The sequence below is a fragment of the Nicotiana tabacum genome, chromosome 23, assembly GCF_000715075.1.
Source record: "Nicotiana tabacum cultivar K326 chromosome 23, ASM71507v2, whole genome shotgun sequence".
Lineage (NCBI taxonomy): Eukaryota > Viridiplantae > Streptophyta > Magnoliopsida > Solanales > Solanaceae > Nicotiana > Nicotiana tabacum.
The window spans coordinates 129,383,616-129,403,020 of record NC_134102.1 but is presented as its reverse complement, the minus strand read 5'-3'; the positions used below and the strand labels follow the sequence as shown (position 1 = coordinate 129,403,020).

Sequence of the window (19,405 nt, the reverse complement as noted above, 5' to 3'; positions counted from 1 at the left end):
CCCTTCTTAATTATTGGTGTGTTTCCTATTCTAAAGATAAATCAGATATGAAAAACTTAAAATTTCCAGTTGTATTATTGGACTTGTTTTTTTTCTCCTCTAGGATCGAGGGCCAGGATCGAGTCCCAGGATCGAGGCCCATGATCGAGGGCCAAAAATGAGGCAGGACCGAGGGCATCCTGGACAGAATTATAAAGTAGGGGACTTCGTCCCATTCGTCATTTTTGACAAATTGGAGCTTGAGGAGAGGCGATTTTTGATAGGTTTTCAAGGAAAAATATTGGGGTAAGTGATTCTAACTCAGATTTGGTCAATATACATGAATGTATCATTGTTTTCACCATTTAATTAGAGTTTTGAGATTGATATTTGGGAAAATTTTAGAAATCTCATAGAAATGAATATTTAAGATTCCAGTGTCGATTGGGAGTCGGATTTGAGTGAAACTTATATGGTTGGACTCGTAATTAAATGTGTTATCGTATTTTGTAACTTTTGTCAGGTTCTGAGATGTGGGCTCCACGGGCAATTTTTGAGCTAAATTTGGGATTTTAAGAAAAAATAGCATTTTATTATGGAATTAATTTTAATAAATTTTATTGACTGAATTGAATTATTTGTGGCTAGATTCGAGGCGTTTGGAAGCCAATTCACGAGGCAAAGGCTTAGCGGAATAAGAATTTCATGGTTTGAAGTAAGTAACAATTTTAAATCTGGTCCTGAAGGTACGAAATCCCGGGTTTTTGTGTCATGTGATTATTTTGGAGGTGACGGCCGCGTGGGCGTGCACCGAACGGATTGTGACTTGGTCCGTCCCGTAAAATTGTAAAGTTGAATAACTTGTTGTTAGCTATATGCTCTCTATGTGTTAAAGAAATTTGACTGTAAATCATGCTTAGGCTATGTGATAGTACTGTTGGGACCCGCAGAGGTGGCGTACGTGTTGAATTATTTGCTAATTGATGTCTTGTACTCAGTCATGATTTTACCTATGTATCATACCTTAGTCTTTCTTGATTTTTTTATTGATACACTATGTTATCTTTGTTTGGGGCTGATCTTTATGATTTCCGAGAGACCGAGAGACTAGAGAGGTTGATGACTGAGTGAGGCCAAGGGCCTGTCGGTGAGGTATGGATATTATAGCACGTGAGTTGTCCGTGCAGCACGTGAGTTATCCGTGCAGCACGTGAGTTATTTATGGCACGTGAGTTGTCTGTGCATCACCTGAGTTGTTCGTGTCAGATTATAGCGCTTGGGGTGTAGGAGCCCCTCCGGAGTCTGTACACCCCCAGTGAGCGCGGGTACCCATTGAGTGTGAGTGTTGTGAGCCTGGTGAGTGATTGTTGTCCTGAGAGGCTGTACTTGCTTTTCATTTATTGTTGCACTTAGTTGCTATATGTCATTGTTGTGAAATTCTCTGAAAGAATTTATATCCGGATTACATGAACTTGAACTGTATAAAACTGATTTGACTTAAACTGTTGGATTTGAAAGCATGTCTATTCTTTGCTGGAATTACTGGAAATGAACTATAAATGTGTAGCTCGTCACTATCTTTAGTTCCTTATTTATTATTGTTACTTGCTGAGTTGGTTGTACTCATACTACACCCTGCACTTCGTGTGCAGATCCAGGTGTTCCCGGACATAGTAGGTGTTGATTCTTTCGCGCAGTTGATTTTTCTGAGATTTTGAGGTAGCTACCGTGTTTTGTAGACCTTGTCTCTTCTTCCCTATCTCCTTGTTTACTGTATTTGGTCTTAGACTATTATAGACCGTATTTTCCCGACTTGTATTCATACTATATGCTTATGTACTCAGTGACACCGGGTTTTGGGAGTATTTATATTTGTACTTGTGAGATTTCTTCCGCTAAATTTAATCATTCTGTTCTCAAATTTAAAAGATATGGAAGTTTATTGAGATTGTCGGCTTGCCTAGTATTGAGATAGGCGCCATCACGACGGGTGAGATTTTTGGGTCATGACGAGTTGGTATCAAAGCCTAAGTTACATAGTTCTCATGAGTCATGAGCAGGTTTTATAGAGTCTTGCGGATCGGTACGGAGATGTTTGTACTTATCTGCAAGAGGCTATAGAACCCTTAGGAAAAATTTCACTTTCTTGTATTCTGTCGTGCGAATTTGCTGATTTCGGAAACTAAATTTCTGTTATTATATTCTCTCACAGATAGCGAGGACACGTACTACCGGATTGGACGGCCAGCCACCTATGCCGCCAGTTAGGGTCGCGAGAGGCCAGGGTCGTGGAAGAGGTCGGGGCCGAGGTAGAGGTCGAGGTATAGCTCGTGCAACAGTTAGAGCAGCACCTGTATTACCACCAGTTGCTCTAGCTCAAGAACAAATTTCGGATACAGTTGAGCCGGCGGGACCAGCTAAGGCACCAACTACACCTATTGTGATTTCAGGCCTTTAGGAGGCTTTGGCCCATATATTGACAGTTTGTACTGGACTTGCTCAGGTGGTTTCAGCTCAGGTCGCACCTGCCACTTCTCAGGTCGGGGGAGGTACTCATACCTCTGTTGCCCGTACTCCAGACCAGGTAGTACAGGGACTTTAGATACTGGGGGCACTACCAGCCCAACCGGCTACAGTTGCACAGGCCCCGGTAGTTCCTGTTATGGCAGATGATGAGCAGAGAAGACTTGAGAGATTTGAGAGGCTTCAACCTCCACCATTCAGCGGTACTGAGTCAGAGGATGCTCAGGGTTTTCTGTATAGGTGTCAACGGATGCTTCGGACAATGGGTATTCCGGAGACCAGTGGGGTCTCGTTCATTACTTTTCAGTTTTCTGGGGCTGCCTTCAGATGGTGGGAGGTTTACGATAGGCGTAGGCCGGTCGGTGCAGCACACCTTACCTAGCAGCAGTTCTCTGGTCTATTCCTGGAGAAGTTCATGCCTCAGTCCCGCAGAGAGGAGCTGCGCAGACAATTCGAGCAACTTCGTCAGGGTAATATGTCTGTGACACAGTATGAGATGAGATTTTCAGAGTTGGCCTGTCATGCTATCTGGTTGATTCCCATAGACAGAGAATGGATTAAGAGGTTCATAGATGGCCTCACTTTTCAGCTATGATTACTCATGACTAGAGAGAGAGAGTCTGGTGCCACTTTCGATGAGGTGGTCGACATTGCTCATCAAATTGATATGGTTCGCAGTCAGGAGCGGGTTGAGAGTGAGGCTAATAAGGTGATTTCAGCGGTGTTCCTTTAGGGGGTCAGTTTTACCGCGGTAAGGGTCGTTCTTTCATACACGCTCAAGCAACTCGGCCAGCTCATCGTGGTGCATCAGCTAGCCTCGATTCTTAAAGTTCTCACTCATGCCAGTCTTCATTCAGTGCACTACCAGCATAGAGTTCTCATCATGCCTCGTCTGCTCAGGCTTCTACAGGTAATTCCTCGGGTTATCAGGAGCAGCAGTTCCGTCAGAGAAGGGGTTGTTTCGAGTGCGGAGAATTGGGTTATTTCAGGAGAGATTGTCCTATGTTGTTGAGTGGGGCTCTATAGCAGAGTTCTCGACCAACGGCACCAGCACCAGCAGTTACACCACCCGTCCAGCCAGCTCGGGGTGGGGGTCAGGCAGCTAAGGGTCGCCCAAGAGGGGGAGGCCGGTCAGGTGGCGGTCAGGCCCGATTCTATACTTTTTCGGCCAGGCCAGATGTTGTTTATTCAGATGCAGTGATCACATGTATTGTTTCCCTGTGCCACAGGGAGGCTTCTATATTATTTGACCCAGGATCCACTTATTCATATATATCATCATATTTTGCTCATTATCTGGACATGCCCTGTGAGTCCTTAGTTTTACTTGTTTGTGTGTCTACACCGGTGGGCGATATTATTATTGTGAACCGTGTGTATCGGTCGTGTGTGGTAACTATTGAGGAACTGGAGACTAGAGTTGATCTCTTATTACTCGGTATAGTTGATTTCAATATAATCATGGGTATGGATTGGTTGTCTCCATGTCATGTTGTTCTGGACTGTCACGCAAAAACCGTGACGTTGACAATGCCGGGGTTGCCAAAGGTTGAATGGAGAGGTTCTCTAGATTTTATTCCTAGCAGGGTAATTTCTTATTTGAAGGCCCAACGTATGGTTGGAAAGGGATGTTTGTCATATTTGACCTCTGTGAGAGATGTTGATGCAGATACTCCTATTATTGATTCAGTACCAGTCGTGCGAGACTTTTCGGATATATTTTCTGCAGACCTGCCGGATATGCCACCCGACAGGGATATTGATTTCGTTATTGACTTGGTGTAGGGCACTCAGCCCATTTCCATTCCTCTGTATCGTATGGCACCAGCTGAGTTAAAAAAAATTGAAAGAACAACTTTAGGAACTCCTTAAAAAGTGGTTTATTAGGCCTAGTGTGTCACCATGGGGTGCACCGATTCTGTTTGTGAAAAAGAAAGATGGTACTATGCGGATGTGCATTGATTACAGACAACTGAACAAAGTTACAATCAAGAATAAATATCCTTTTCCGCGTATCGATGATTTATTTGACCAGCTTCAGAGAGCGAGGGTGTTCTCCAAAATTGATTTGAGATCTGGGTATCACCGATTGAAAATTCGGGATTCTAATATTCTAAAGACGGCATTCAGAACTCGTTATGGCACTATGAATTTCTTGTGATGTCTTTTGGGCTAACCAACGCCCTAGCAGCATTTATGCACTTGATGAATAGTGTATTCCATCCATATCTTGATTCATTCGTCGTAGTATTTATTGATGATATCCTGGTATACTCACGTAGCCAGGAGGAACATGCACAACACTTGGGTATTGTATTACAAAGATTGAGAGAGGAGAGACTTTATGCCAAATTCTCTAAGTATGAGTTCTGGCTTAGTTCGGTGGCATTCTTGGGACACATAGTGTCCAGTGAAGGGATTAAGGTGGATCCGAAGAAAATAGAGGCAGTTCATATTTGGCCCAGACCGTCTTCAGTTATTGAGATTCGGAGTTTTCTCAGCTTGGCCGGTTATTATCGTCGCTTCGTGGAGGGTTTCTCGTCTATTGCATCACCTATGACTAAATTGACCCAGAAAGGTGCTCCGTTCAGGTGGTCGGATGAATGTGAAGAGAGCTTTCAGAAGCTCAAAACAGCTTTGACTACAGCTCCAGTATTGGTGTTGCCTATAAGTTTAGAGTCTTATATTGTGTATTGTGACGCGTCGCGTATTGGTCTCGGCGCAGTGGTGATGCAAGACGGTAGGGTGATTGCCTATGCGTCCAGACATTTAAAGGTACATGAGAAGAATTATCCAGTCCTCGACCTTGAGTTAGGAGCTATTATTCATGCCTTGAAAATTTGGCGGAACTATTTGTACGATGTCCATTGTGAGGTTTATACCGATCACCGAAGTCTGCAACATTTGTTCAAATAGAAGGATCTTAATTTGCGGCAGCGAAGGTGGTTGGAGTTGCTTAAGGATTATGATATCACCATTCTCTATCATCTCAAAAAGGCCAATGTGGTGGTCGATGCCTTGAGTTGTAAGGCGGAGAGTTTGGGTAGCTTAGCATACTTACCGGTAGCAGTGAGGCCTTTAGCCTTGGATGTTCAGGCCTTGGCCAACCAATTTGTTAGATTGGATGTTTCCGAGCCGAATCAAGTTTTGGCTTGTGTGGTTTCTCGGTCTTCTTTATATGATCACATCAAAGAGCGCCAGTTTGATGATCCATATCTCCTTGTCCTTAAGGACACGGTTCAGCACAGTGATACCAAGGAAGTCACTATTGGAGATGACGGTGTATTACGGATGCACGGATGCAGGGCATGCTATGTGTGCCTAATGTAGATGGTTTGCGTGAGTTGATTCTCCAGGAAGCTCATAGTTCGCGGTACTCCATTTATCCAGGTGCCGCGAAAATGTATTAGGATTTGAGGCAACACTATTGGTGGAGGCGAATAAAGAAAGATATAGTTGGGTTTGTAGCTCGATGTTTAAATTGTCAATAGGTAAAGTATGGGCATCCGAGACCGGGAGGATTACTTCATAGACTTGAAATTCCGGAGTGAAAATGGGAGCGTATTACCATGGACTTCGTAGTTGGGCTTCCACGGACCTTGAGGAAGTTTGATGTGATTTGGGTGATTGTAGATCGGTTGACTAAGTCCGCGCATTTTATTCCAGTTGGTACCAATTATTCTTCAGAGCGGTTGGCTGAGATTTATATCCGCGAGATTGTTCGCTTACATGGTGTGCCAGTGTCTATCATTTCAGATCGGGGCACGCAGTTTACATCACAGTTTTGGAGAGCAGTGCAGCGAGAATTGGGCACACAGGTTCAGTTGAGTACAACATTTCATCCTCAAACGGACGTATAGTCCGAGCGCACTATTCAGATATTAGAGGATATGCTACGCGCTTGTGTCATTGATTTCGGGGGTTCTTGGGATCAATTTTTGCCACTCACGGAGTTTGCTTATAATAATAGCTACCAGTCAAGCATTCAGATGGCTCCGTATGAGGCTTTGTATAGGAGACAATGCCGGTCCCCGGTGGGTTGGTTTGAGCCGGGTGAGGCTAGGCTATTGGGTACTGACTTGGTTCAATATGCTTTAGAGAAGGTCAAAGTGATTCAGGAACGGTTTTGCACGGCGCAGTCTAGATAGAAGAGTTATGCCGACAGGAAGGTTCGTGATGTTGTTTACATGGTTGGGGAGAAGGTTCTGCTCAAGATTTTACCCATGAAGGGTGTGTTAAGGTTCAGGAAGAAGGGCAAGTTGAGCCCTCGGTATATTGGGCCTTTTGAGATACTTAAGAAGATTGGAGAGTTGGCTTATGAACTTGCTTTGCCACCTAGTCTATCAGATGTTCATCCAGTGTTCCATGTATCCATGCTCCGAAAGTAAGTCAGGGATCCGTCTCATATTCTGTATTTCAGTACAGTACAGTTGGACGGTAATTTGACTTATGATGTGAAGCCGGAGGCTATTTTAGACCGGCAGGTTCGAAAGCTGAGATCAAAGAACATAGCATCGGTGAAGGTACAGTGGAGAGGCCAGCCAGTCGTAGAAGCTACTTGGGATATTGAGCAGGAGATGCGGAGCAAATATCCACGCCTATTTGAGACTCCGGGTATGATTCTAAACCCGTGCGAGGATGAACATTTATTTAAGAGGGGGAGAATGTAATGACTCGGCCGTTCGTTTTGAGTATTATAACCTCGTTCCTCTCATTAACTGCTCAATTTATGCTTTACATTTGTTTTATGACTTACCGGGTTAGTTGGTTCGGGTCCGGAAGGAATTCGGAGTGAAATGAGACACTTAGTCTCGTAATTAAAAATTTAAGTTAGAAAAATTGACCAGATGTGGACTTATGTGTAAATGACCCGGATTTAAATTTTGATGATTCTAATAGCTCCGTATGTTGATTTTGGACTTAGGAGCATGTCCGAAAAATATTTTGGAAGTCTGTAGTTAAATTAGGCTTGAAATGGCTAAAATAGGAGTTTAAGTTTGAAAGTTTGACCGGGGAGTTGACTTTTTGATATCGGGGTCGAAATCCAGGTCCGAAAATTTTCATAGCTCTGTTATGTTATTTATGACTTGTGTGCAAAATTTGAGGCCAATCGAACTTGATTTGATAGGTTTCGGCATCGAATATAGAAGTTGGAAATTCTTAAATTTCATTAAGCTTGAATTGGGATGTGATTCGTGGTTTTAGCGTCATTTTATGTGATTTGAGGTGTCAAATAAATTCGTATGATGTTTTAAGACTTTTTGGTGTATTTGGTTGAGGTCTCGAGGGCCTGAGGTGAGTTTCGGATGGTTAACGAATCAATAGTTGGACTAAAACAGCTGCTGTAATTTATTTTCTGCTGGAAATTCGAGGAGCCCAGAAATCGAGCCCATGATCGAGGGCCATGATCGAAGGCTAGGATCGAAGGCCAGGATCGAAGGCCAGGATCGAGGGCCAGGATCGAGGGTCAGGATTGAGGGCCAGGATCGAGGCCCATGATCGAGGATCATGATCGAGGACCATGATCGAGGCCATGATCGAGGGCTAGGACCGATGGCTACCTGGACTGAATTATAAAGTAGGGGACTTCGTCCCATTCGCCATTTTTGACAAATTGGAGCTTCAGGAGAGGCGATTTTTGATAGATTTTCAAGGAAAAACATTGGGGTAAGTGATTCTAACTCGGATTTGGTCAATATACACGAATATATCATTGTTTTAACTATTTAATTAGAGTTTTGAGATTGATATTTGGGGAAATTTTAGAAATCTCATAGAAACGAATTTTTGAGATTTCGGTGTCGATTCGGAGTCGGATTTGAGTAAAACTGGTATGGTTGGACTCGTAATTGAATGGGTTGTTGGATTTTGTAACTTTTGTCGGGTTCCGAGCCGTGGTCCCCACAGGCGATTTTTGAGCTAAATTTCGGATTTTTATGGAAAATTAGCGTTTTATTATGGAATTAATTCCAATAAAATTTATTGACTGAATCGAATTATTTGTGGCTAAATTCGAGGTGTTTGGAGGCCAATTCACGAGGCAAAGGCTTAGCGGAATAAGAATTTCACGGTTTGAAGTAAGTAACAATTTTAAATCTAGTCCTGAGGGTACGAAACCCCGAATTTTTTTGTCATGTGATTATTTTGGAGGTGATGCACATGCTAGGTGACGGGCGTATGGGCGTGCACCGAGGGGATTGTAACTTGGTCCGTCCCGTGAAACTATAAAGTTGAATAACTTGTTGTTAGCTATATGCTCTCTATGTGTTAAAGAATTTTGACTGTAAATTAGGCTATGTGATAGTACTATTGGGACCCGCAGAGGTCGCATAATTGTTGAATTATTTACTAATTGTTGTCTTGTACTTAGTCATGACTTTACCTGCGTATCATACCTCAGTCTTTCTTGATTTTTTTATTAATACACTATGTTATCTTTGTTTGGGGTTGATCTTTGTGATTTCTGAGAGCCCGAGAGACTAGAGAGGTTGATGACTGAGTGAGGCCAAGAGCCTGTCAGTGAGGTATGGATATTATAGCACGTGAGTTGTCCATGCAGGATATAATAGCACGTGACTTGTCCGTGCAGCACGTGACTTGTCTGTGCGGATTATAGCGCTTGGGCTGTAGGAGCCCCTCCGGAATCTGTACATCCCAAGTGAGCGCGAGTACCCATTGAGTGTGAGTGCTGAGGGTTGGTAGCCCATTAAGTGATTGTTGTCCTGAGAGGTTGTACTTGCTTTTCATTTGTTGTTGCACTTAGTTGCTATGTGTCATTGTTATGAAATTCTCTAAAAAAATTTATATCCGGATTACATGAACATTAACTGTATAAAACTGATTTGACTTAAACTGATGGATATGAAAGCATGTTTATTCTTTGCTAGAATTACTGAAAATGAACTATAACTGTGTAGCTCGTCACTATCTTTAGTTCCTTATTTATTATTATAATTGTTGAGTTGGTTGTACTCATACTACACCCTACACTTCGTGTGCAGATCCAGGTATTCCCGGACATAGCGGGTGTTGATTCTTTCGCACAGTTGATTTTCCAGAGATTTTGAGGTAGCTGCCGTGTTTCGCAGACCTTGTCTCTTCTTCCCTATCTCCTTATTTACTGTATTTGGTCTTAGATTATTATAGACCGTATTTTTCTGACTTGTATTCATACTAGATGCTCATGTACTCAGTTACACCAGGTTTTGAAAGTATTTATATTTGTACTTGTGAGATTTCTTCCGCTAAATTTAATCATTTTGTTCTCAAATTTAAAAGATATGAGAGTTTATTGATATTGTTGGCTTGCCTAGTATTGAGATAGGCGTCATCACGACGGGTGAGATTTTTGGGTCGTGACAACCCCAGGCTTTAGACAGAGTCCCACATCGCCAAAACACAAGAGGGCTCTGATACCACTCTTGTGTTTTGCCGACATGGGGCTCTGTCTAAAGTCTGGGGTGTTACAGATGCAGACTGCTCCTTTCTAAAATCGGAACCAAATAAATTCCACTTCATATGAAGTACATCTTCAGTTTTCTTTGATACTTTGTAGTACTCTAGAATTTTAATGTAAAAGATTTGAGATCTTCCTTTGTTCTCGTTACTGTCTTTTTTAAAACTTTATCTTCTCATGTACAATACTAAGAGGGTATTATATTACCGCAACCGATATTTTTATTTACTTGCAAATTTGCTTATAGTTTTCTGCATAACTCACTTTTGGAAATATGAAAACTTGACTTGAGCCTTTACTATGACACAACTAGGGATGTTCATGGTTCGGTTTGGGTCAGTTTTTCCCTAAAAAGAAACCAAACCAAGTAAGTGGATTTTCACTTATTGGAACCAAACTAAACCAGTTGAGTCAATTTTTTATGGATTCGGTTTATGTCGGTTTTTCGGTTTTTTCGGGTATTTATCGGTTTTTTTTTTCTTAAATATGAGACATACACTACCAAACGCATATTCCGACGACTACATTTTCAGTGTAACACTATCAAATTAATTGCTCTTTGAGAAATCTATCATTTTCAAGATATATTAATTATAATCGAATCAAATAGTGATGAAGAATTTAAGTACTCAATTAAAAATCGATTATTTTTAGCATGAATTAAATTCTTATAATTAGTAAAAGAAAACTACCAATCAAACTAGAATGTAAAGACAAAGAATTAGATTATTATAATAGCAAAAAAATAGACTAAAAATATAAATGACTAATATGTACCATAAAATTTTAGAAACTTTATATAAAAATATAAATATATATAGGTGTAATAATAAATTTAAATAGCTACTTTTATAGTCGGTTTGGTTCGGTTTTTTCGGTTATATTTTGATTAAAACCAAAACCAAATCAAATTTGATCGATTTTTAAAATTCAAAATCAAAATCAAACCAAACCTAAAAAGTATCGGATTTTTTGGTCGGTTTGGTACAGTTTTCGGTTTGGTTCGATTTTTCGGGTTCTTATGAACACCCCTAATTGAAAGCATTAGTAGAAGTCTACGGTTCATGGCCCAAAAAGAGGGGGGGGGAGGGGGGTGAAGAGAAGAGAACTGTCAATCTAGTAGTTTCACAAAACCAACACAACTGCAATTGGACTTAATTCTCATATAGTGCCTATTTGGATACCAATTTTTTCTTCTCCGCTTGTGCAACTTTATCTGGGCGTTCCAACCTCAACTTTATCGACATATTATCCGAAATATCACTTTCTAGAATCGTTGGTGTTACACGTTCAAATAAAGTGTAAAATTTCGAAGTGCAGATTATCCTATCAAGTTTGGATAATCTTTGTGGAGATTTGGTATCTCCATATGTAAAGGGGCTAAAATCTAAATCTAAAATACCGGGGCTAGCTGTAAAATTGATGAACATATTCATATGCTCATTTGTATTTGGAGATTTGATGCTTCTCTATGATGGGCAGGTTAGATTAGCATCCCCCGATCATAGGTCATGATGTATCATATAACTTATTACGTGACTTAGGATGTGGTGTTAATTTTAATGGTTCTAAATCTATACCATATGTTAGATCTGCATAAACTCCATAAAATTTGAACTTAATCGATGGATATTTAACGAGCTGAATATTTGCCGATATATATTTGTCAATCCCTCTGGCGTTTTCTTTGTGATATCTAAAAGATATATCACAGTTGATGCGTTTTTTGTCCCATAGTAACACCAAGTTTTTATGTTTACTGTTAGTTTTCCATTTGATGTGTGTTTCACACTCTTGCAGTATTACCAAGTGAGATTTGTGCATCCGTAGATACGTTTCTATAGCCTCTTTTCTAAATGTATTTTTCTCATAACGGTGACTGGCATTCCACAAAATAATTTCCAAGTAATCTTCATTGGAAATGTTTCGATGAACTTGAAGCGCTCATTCTGTTATGCTTCTCTCTTTTTTCAAACTCTAGTTCTCTCTTTTTTTAAAAAAAAATTTGTATAGCGTTTGTAAGTAAGAAATGGTTCTTGGTGCATATATATAGAGTTCTTAGTGTATATGCGTCCCCTATACCCCTTCTTAATTAGTGGTGTATTTCCTATCCTAAAGATAAATCAGAGATGAAAAACTCAAAATTTTCAGTTGTATTATTTGACTTATTTTTTTTCTCCATTCCATAATGATGTTGTAACATACCAGACCTTAGACAGAGTCTCACATCGGCAAAACATAAGAGTGATGCTGAGTATATAAGTTAACAAGTCTTAAACCCTAGTGATACATTTTAAATCCGTGAAGGCCTAGGCCCAGAGCGGACAATATCACTAGCAGGCTGGTCTGCTACAAAAGGTATCAGAGCCACTCTTGTGTCAGCCGTGTTGATGGTGGGTCAGAGTTCAGCTGAGTTTAGGCAAATCCCAGTTAGGATGGGCAAACCTCAGTGTTGAGTCTAGGCGAATCCATGCGGTGGGGCAAACCTTAGCGGGGACGTTGAGTCCATAAGAGGGGGTGTATGTAACACCCCAGACTTTAGACAGAGTCCCAAATCGCCAAAACACAAGAGGGCTTTGATACCACTCTTGTGTTTTGCCGATGTGGGATTCTGATACACAAGAGGGATCAAGGGTCATAATGTATCATATAACTGATTACGTGACTCAAGATGTGGTGTCAATTTTAATGGTTCTAAATCTAGACCATATGTTAGATCTCCATATATTCCGTGAAATTTAAACTTAACCGATGGATATTTAACTAGAATGTAAATGCAAAGAATTAGATTATTATAATAGCAAAGAACTAGACTAAAAATACAAATGACTAATATGTACCATAAAATTTTAGAAACTTTATATAAAAATATACATATATATAGGTGTAATAATAAATTTAAATAGCTACTTTTATAGTCGGTTTGGTTCGATTTTTTCGGTTATTTTTTGATTAAAACCAAAACCAAACCAAATTTGATCGGTTTTTAAAATTCAAAATCAAACCAAACCAAACCTAAAAAGTATCGATTTTTTTGGTCGGTTTGATTCAGTTTTCGGTTTGGTTCGATTTTTCGGGTTCTTATGAACACCCCTACTTATCATGATCAATCCCACGCACACTTGACCTTGAGCTACGTGGTGTAAACCTGCAGGATGAGTTGTTAACTGGTTTTCTGACTCATACACACGTAGAGGGTGAAAGATACATACCTCTATAATTGATTTGCCGCTTATTAGTTCCAAATTTTATAATATTAAATAATTAAATAAATAAATACATAGGATACTCCCACCACAAACCACCTAAATATTTTAATTTTTCAATGCAACCTATTACCTAGTACTAGTATGTTATTTTAAATTTTCTTGTTAAACTTTTACACGTAAACTAAAGACTGATTTGTATGGCCTATATTTCACTTTATAAATAAAATATACGTAGTTGTTTTCAACAGGATCACGGTTTCATACTAGTGGAATGTGGAATCCGAAAGTGCAAAAAAAAAAAAAAAAAAAAAGAAAGATAAAACAACTCATTTTGTGGAATATATTATTTAATAAAACTAAAAGCTAGTTCGGTATGCGAATGGATTATGCGAAATGATTGTTTTATGTTTGTATTTTTTGGTTAATAAAAATGGCAAATGTGACCGACCATAACCTGTTTTTTTTTGTTTTTTTAAAAGCAAAGAACTTGGTAATGCAATTTTTAGACGTGTGATACACAAGATATCTGATGGAAAGTGTGCTAATACGATTAATTATATCATTAGTGTAAAGCTTTTGTTTTCATGATTTCTAATAAGCATTTTGGTACCTTAATTTGTTGCCTTGATATATAGAGAATATTTATGTTCGTACAATTTACATACTTTATTGGAAAAGAATATTTGAAATGCAACGTATCTGTTCAGTCTTGCTTTTTAACAGCCTAAGATGAAATAGAAGAAAAATGAAGTGTAAAAGAAAAAGTAAAAAAAGGAAAGACCATGTACAAAATTAGACATCGATATGAAATGATAGGGAAAGGACTTTCGCCCTTTAGGGTAGTTCATATCGTAATTTGTAGTTCAAAGTTTATTCATTTGTGGTCTGAAATTTAAATAATTTTTTAAAATACTCTCCTTTTCAGGTTATTACATAACATTCTAATGTACTATAAAGATTAATATACAATTTACTTTTTTTAAATGACTATTTCACACCAGCACGGAGTAAATTAATACTAAGCTTGTTAACAAAACATTATCAAGTAAAAAATGTCAAAAGAGAAAAAGGAAATTACATTGTATAACAACGAACATATATAAGACATTGTCAATTTATCATTTTGTAACTATGTAGTTTTTACTCTACGTTTGCATTTCAATAGGTAGGTAGCATCTGTTCGAGAGGCGTTTGGCGTAATAAAAAGAATCATGTATATATTCATGTTTGCACTATAGTAAATTTAGTAAGTGCATAATATGTGTTATTATACAAACTTTATTACTACTTAATCATGATAATTCCTTAATATGTAACTATACAATAAATAAAATTAATCTAATGCAAGCAGCGGATTAATGTAAAACTTATTCTGAATCTAACCATGTTTGCTATGTAACCCAATATCCCAATTGAAATCCCAATTTGAAATAGTAAAATCAATGTTGGCTAATAATGAGCAGAGAGTAAAGATGACTTATGTCATTAATTATTTATTACTAGTAGTTAATTGGCTGTATAAAAACCATAGCAGTCCAAAACTGATGTTCATCTAATTTATCCAAATTAGTATACGCTTTCATTTAGATCATGCAATAAAGATATGCCTTATCCACAAAATATTCTCACATTACCGTGTCTTCCAGAAAATTCTACTCCTTCTCAACTTAATTATTATTATTCGAGTTCAATAAAATAAAGACTACTAGATTTATTCTTAATCACCAAAAGCCTAAAGGATAAAAGAATAAGAAGAGGAGGACAAACAAGATTACGCAGGCTAGGTGCGTAACACAAAAAATATATAACTTAGAAAACTTAATTAAGGATAAATGCAGGCTAGGTATAGAACAAAATAAAACTTAAGATGAGAAACTTAATTCTATCTATCTAAAATCATCTTCATTTTTTTTTTATTTTAAAAAAGAATTGTCTATATTCTATCGTTTTCCAAAATACAAAAAAAAAGTTATTATTTTTTATCAAATTCACTGTTTTAATTAGTAGAGTGTCAATTAAATAATATATTTAATATAAACATAATTAATAATTATACAAATACATTTATAATTAATTAAAGCTACTAAATGTCTACTTTAAAATATGAATTTAAATTTGTTCTCCATGCCAATATAGTCAAATTGTGTCATAATTATCCAATCAACCTTTGCATTAATTATCCATTTCATTTTTCCAATCTAATCCAACCACCACTACTACTACTGCTACTAATCTATACCTCCCATCATCCTATACATACCAAACTCCTTACCCCTCACCCCCACCCCCAAGAAAAAACCCCTAGCAGAATCCAACAGACATATAGGGGGGGTGGAAACACAACAAAAGTACACAAACATATAGTCACCGTCCATTCCACATATATACATATTCCCTCCAACTCCAGCTGTAACTTTCCACTTTTGTTTCTCTTTAATACCCACAATCACAATTTCTTGTTTTTGTTTTATAAACCAATTGCCAAGAATTGAACTTTCTGTAATTTTAAGCCAAGCCCAACATGGGTTCTGCTTTTTCTTTCTTGATTTCATCTACTGAGCCAATTGATCCTAGTCTTGGTGATTTGCCAGAGAGCTGTGTAGCTTCAGTTCTTGTATATATGGACCCTCCTGAGATCTGTAAATTGTCTATGCTTAACAGGGCTTTCAGAGGAGCTTCTTCTGCTGATTTTGTGTGGGAATCTAAGTTGCCTTTGAATTATAGCTCTATTATTCAAAGGGTCCAAAATTTTCCTAACAATTTGTGTAAAAGAGACATTTATGCTAGGCTTTGTCGACCCAATTCTTTTGATGGTGGTACAAAGGTCCAATCTTTATCCCTCTTTCTATTGCTAAATCAAGATATTAATTGTGTGCCCAAAAATTCATTAACTGGGAAATCGGTTGTACTAACGAGGTGGTGTTATTTTAGTAGTTTTATGAAAATTTGAGATGTAATCCATAATTTGTATACCCTATTTATGAAGAATTTCATTAGTTTTTTTCCTTGTGTTCCTCTGGATTTTTCCTGAAAATAAAAATTACTATCATTAACTAGTAAATCTGTACTAGTTTGGTATTGAGGCGTTGCTGTTAAAGTGGTAGTATTAGATTTTGCTAGTAATTTAAAGGCTAGTAGTAGTATTAAAATTTAATACTATTAGGTCATGGGTTCGAGCCGTAGAAACAGCCTCTTGCAGAAATGTAGCCAAGACTGTGTACAATAGACCCTTGTGGTCCGGCCCTTCCCGGACCTCGCGCATAGCGGGAGCTTAGTGCACTGGGCTGCCCCATTAGTATTAAAATTTGAGTAGTAGTGTAAAGGCTCCTAATTTGTTTGAGGGTGGAAAATGAGTTTGATGGTTTTATTGCTCTTTGGGATATGTGCAGAGAGTTTGGTTAGATAAGAGTACTGGAGGAGTTTGTTTGTCTGTATCTTCAAGTGGCTTGGCAATAACAGGCATTGATGATAGGAGATATTGGAGTCGGATTGAAACTGATGAATCAAGGTGAGGTTTTGAGATTGTTTTGCTTGATGTATAATTGTGGTAGAATGAATGTTTGTATTTGTGTGGTTAATGATGTATGTGTTTTTAGAATGGCTGATCAAATCCGAGTTCGCCTGTTGGGCGCATTTTTTGCGATTGATCCTCCTAATAAAAGGTTTTTGTAACATGATTTATCTTGTTTAGCTTGTGAATTCTTTCGTAAGAAGTTTCAAGCGTGTGAATTGCAGCTGTTTAATGTAGTCTTATCTTTTTAAATTGTCATTTCTATGATGTAATTAGTCTGCTAGATGCCAGGATGACATTTCTTTCTCCTATTATGTAGGAGTTTTCGTTCTAGAAAATAACCAAAATTAGTTGAAGAAGCCTGGATAAGTGTGTCTTTACCCTGTAGATTATTTTTGATTTTTTATTTGTTCTAAATAATCCTTGGAAGATTTAGTGCTTGAGATATTTGAGGGGGGAATTCGTGTTGTCTTTCTCAATAGTATTATTGTTGCAATCTAATGGTGAATTAGGAGTTTCAACATTGTCGTCATGATGGAACATTGCTTGTTAGCTCGTTGCTTGCTGATGCAGGTGAAACTTTTGTTTAAAAGGAAAAAAATCCAATTAATCACAGCTAATCATTAGTCCACATGGTTTACCTAGCAATTCCAATCAGGTCCACTCTTTAACATTAGTATGCAGGCTTTGAGGTGGTGGGGTTGGGGGAGGGGAGCAGAAACCAGATTATACTCATTACCTCATAAAACCTTATAGAAGCCTATTTATCGTTCCAGATTGATATGATGTAAGGTTCCTCGTGTTGCCCCATAATTAACCAAAAAGAAGAGGTTGTTTTTGGAATGCACATATTTTTATATCTGCAAAAATGATTGAGCTTTAGGGGATAATTGTGAAGTGGGTGAACCATGAGGTTTCAGGTTCAAATCCCAGCGGAGGCAAAAACACTAGGTGATTTCTTCTCATCTGTCCAATCCTTGGTGGATAGAGTTACCTGATATTTGTTGCTGGTGGGAGGTGACAGGTATCCTGTGAAAGTAGTCGAGGTGCGCGCAAGCTGGCCCGGACACCACAATTATAAAAGAAAAACGATTGAGCTTTAGGGGATAACGGTGAAATTTCATGCTCTAGCTCTACATGGGGTCATGGCCTTTTTGAGATGTCTTGGTACCTGAATGACTGCTTCGAGGATCTCTTCGAGGATCTCTGTAGCTCATTCTTGAAAGTAAAAGCAAAGGAAAATGGATAAATATCTGCATTTTTCTTACTCATGTTCTTGTTCTAATACTGGCTAATCACTGATATGCTTGTACTGTGCCTGTATGTTCTCATTCTATTGCTATAATAATCTTGAAAAGCTAGTACATGCTCAGACTGAATATTTATTGATTTCATTTCCTGTCTGTCCACGCAGATTCAAGTCCGTTGCATATCTCCAACAAATCTGGTGGTTCGAAGTTGACGGAGAAGTCGATTTCCCATTCCCTGTTGGGTCCTATAGCATATTCTTTAGACTGCAAGTAGGACGTGCCTCTCGGAAATTTGGCCGCCGGATCTGCAACTCCGAGCACGTCCACGGGTGGGATAAAAAGCCCGTGCGGTTTCAGCTCTCAACATCAGATGGTCAACAAGCTACAACCCAGTGTTACTTGAATGAACCTGGAATGTGGAAGTACCACCGTGTAGGTGATTTTGTTGTTACAGGTTCGGTTACACCCATGAAAGTTAAATATTCTATGACTCAGATCGATTGCACACACACTAAAGGTGGACTTTGTGTAGATTCTGTAGTGATATGTCCAGTAGAATTTGCAGAGAGGTTGAAGCAACGTTTTTGATTTGCTGATGTCTCTAGAGAAAGTGTTTAAGAGTTTAATTGTAGTACTATCCATAGTTCTGGAGTTTTGAGTGTTTAATTGTTAGTTTTGAGTGATAATCATCTTAGACTGAGGCAATTTCTGTATATGTCAACGACGGGCTTTTTTATCCGTTTAGTGTAGTGAGTTCTTAGGTCAAGTTGTCTTCGTGTGACCTATAAATCACGGGTTTGAGCCGTGAAAGCAGCCACTGGTTCATGCATTAGGGTAGGTTGTCTACGTCACACCACTTGGAGTGTGGCCTTTCCTCGACCCTGCGTGAATGTGGGATGCTTTGTGTACCGGACTGCTCTTTCTTTAGTGCAGTGAGTTCTTAGGATCTGTATAGTTACGTACTTTTCTCTATCTCCAGTTCTAGTTAATGTCAAGAACTAACAATTGCATCTTCTTCTTTTTTCAACAACAATTGCATCTTGCTGCACTGAAATGTAGTGTATGTTTTAATTTATTTTTTTTCGTTTTTTTCCTTTTACTGCTTGATGCTTCTGTCTTATAGTATTATGTTTATGCTCTTTGCTCAATGTCTCAAGATAATTAGTAATCTGGATTAGTGGTCACTATGAATTTATTTGGAAGCTCGTTCACTGCCTAAATAAGATCCTATTTTCCAGAACATATTCAGTTGCTTAAGAAGTGAACTGAAAATCCCTTCTCTTTTGTACTCAATGCAAACTTATTATTTTAACAGATTGGTTACTCAATGGGCTGAAGGAGTTATAGTTGAGAATTAGAGTTGTCTCCGTTTGACCTATTGGTTACCGGTTTGAGCCATGAAATTATTCAATGTTTGTGTCAGGTAGACTGTTTACATTATATTCTTTGGGGTGCGATTCTTTTTCGGATCCTGCAT

The 19,405-nt window shown here is 38.5% G+C and overlaps 1 protein-coding gene across 1 annotated transcript; it reads left to right on the top strand.

The window, feature by feature from the left end:
- The first annotated feature begins 15,544 nt into the window (after positions 1 to 15,544).
- LOC107766781 (F-box protein PP2-A12) lies at positions 15,545 to 18,942 on the top strand. The gene is made up of 3 exons (XM_016585628.2): positions 15,545 to 15,991; positions 16,557 to 16,675; positions 18,093 to 18,942. Exons 1-3 carry the CDS (start codon positions 15,689 to 15,691, stop codon positions 18,514 to 18,516), a joined length of 846 nt encoding a protein of 281 aa, XP_016441114.1. The 5' UTR covers positions 15,545 to 15,688; the 3' UTR covers positions 18,517 to 18,942.
- Positions 18,943 to 19,405: the final 463 nt, after the last annotated feature.

Bases quoted from the DNA above. Each gene is read 5' to 3' on its own strand.
- LOC107766781 (XM_016585628.2), top strand. From the start codon at position 15,689: ATGGGTTCTGCTTTTTCTTTCTTGATTTCATCTACTGAGCCAATTGAT. The intron at 15,992-16,556 runs GTCCAATCTTTA...GGATATGTGCAG, and splicing joins CTTTTGATGGTGGTACAAAG to AGAGTTTGGTTAGATAAGAG. The intron at 16,676-18,092 runs GTGAGGTTTTGA...CTGTCCACGCAG, and splicing joins ATTGAAACTGATGAATCAAG to ATTCAAGTCCGTTGCATATC.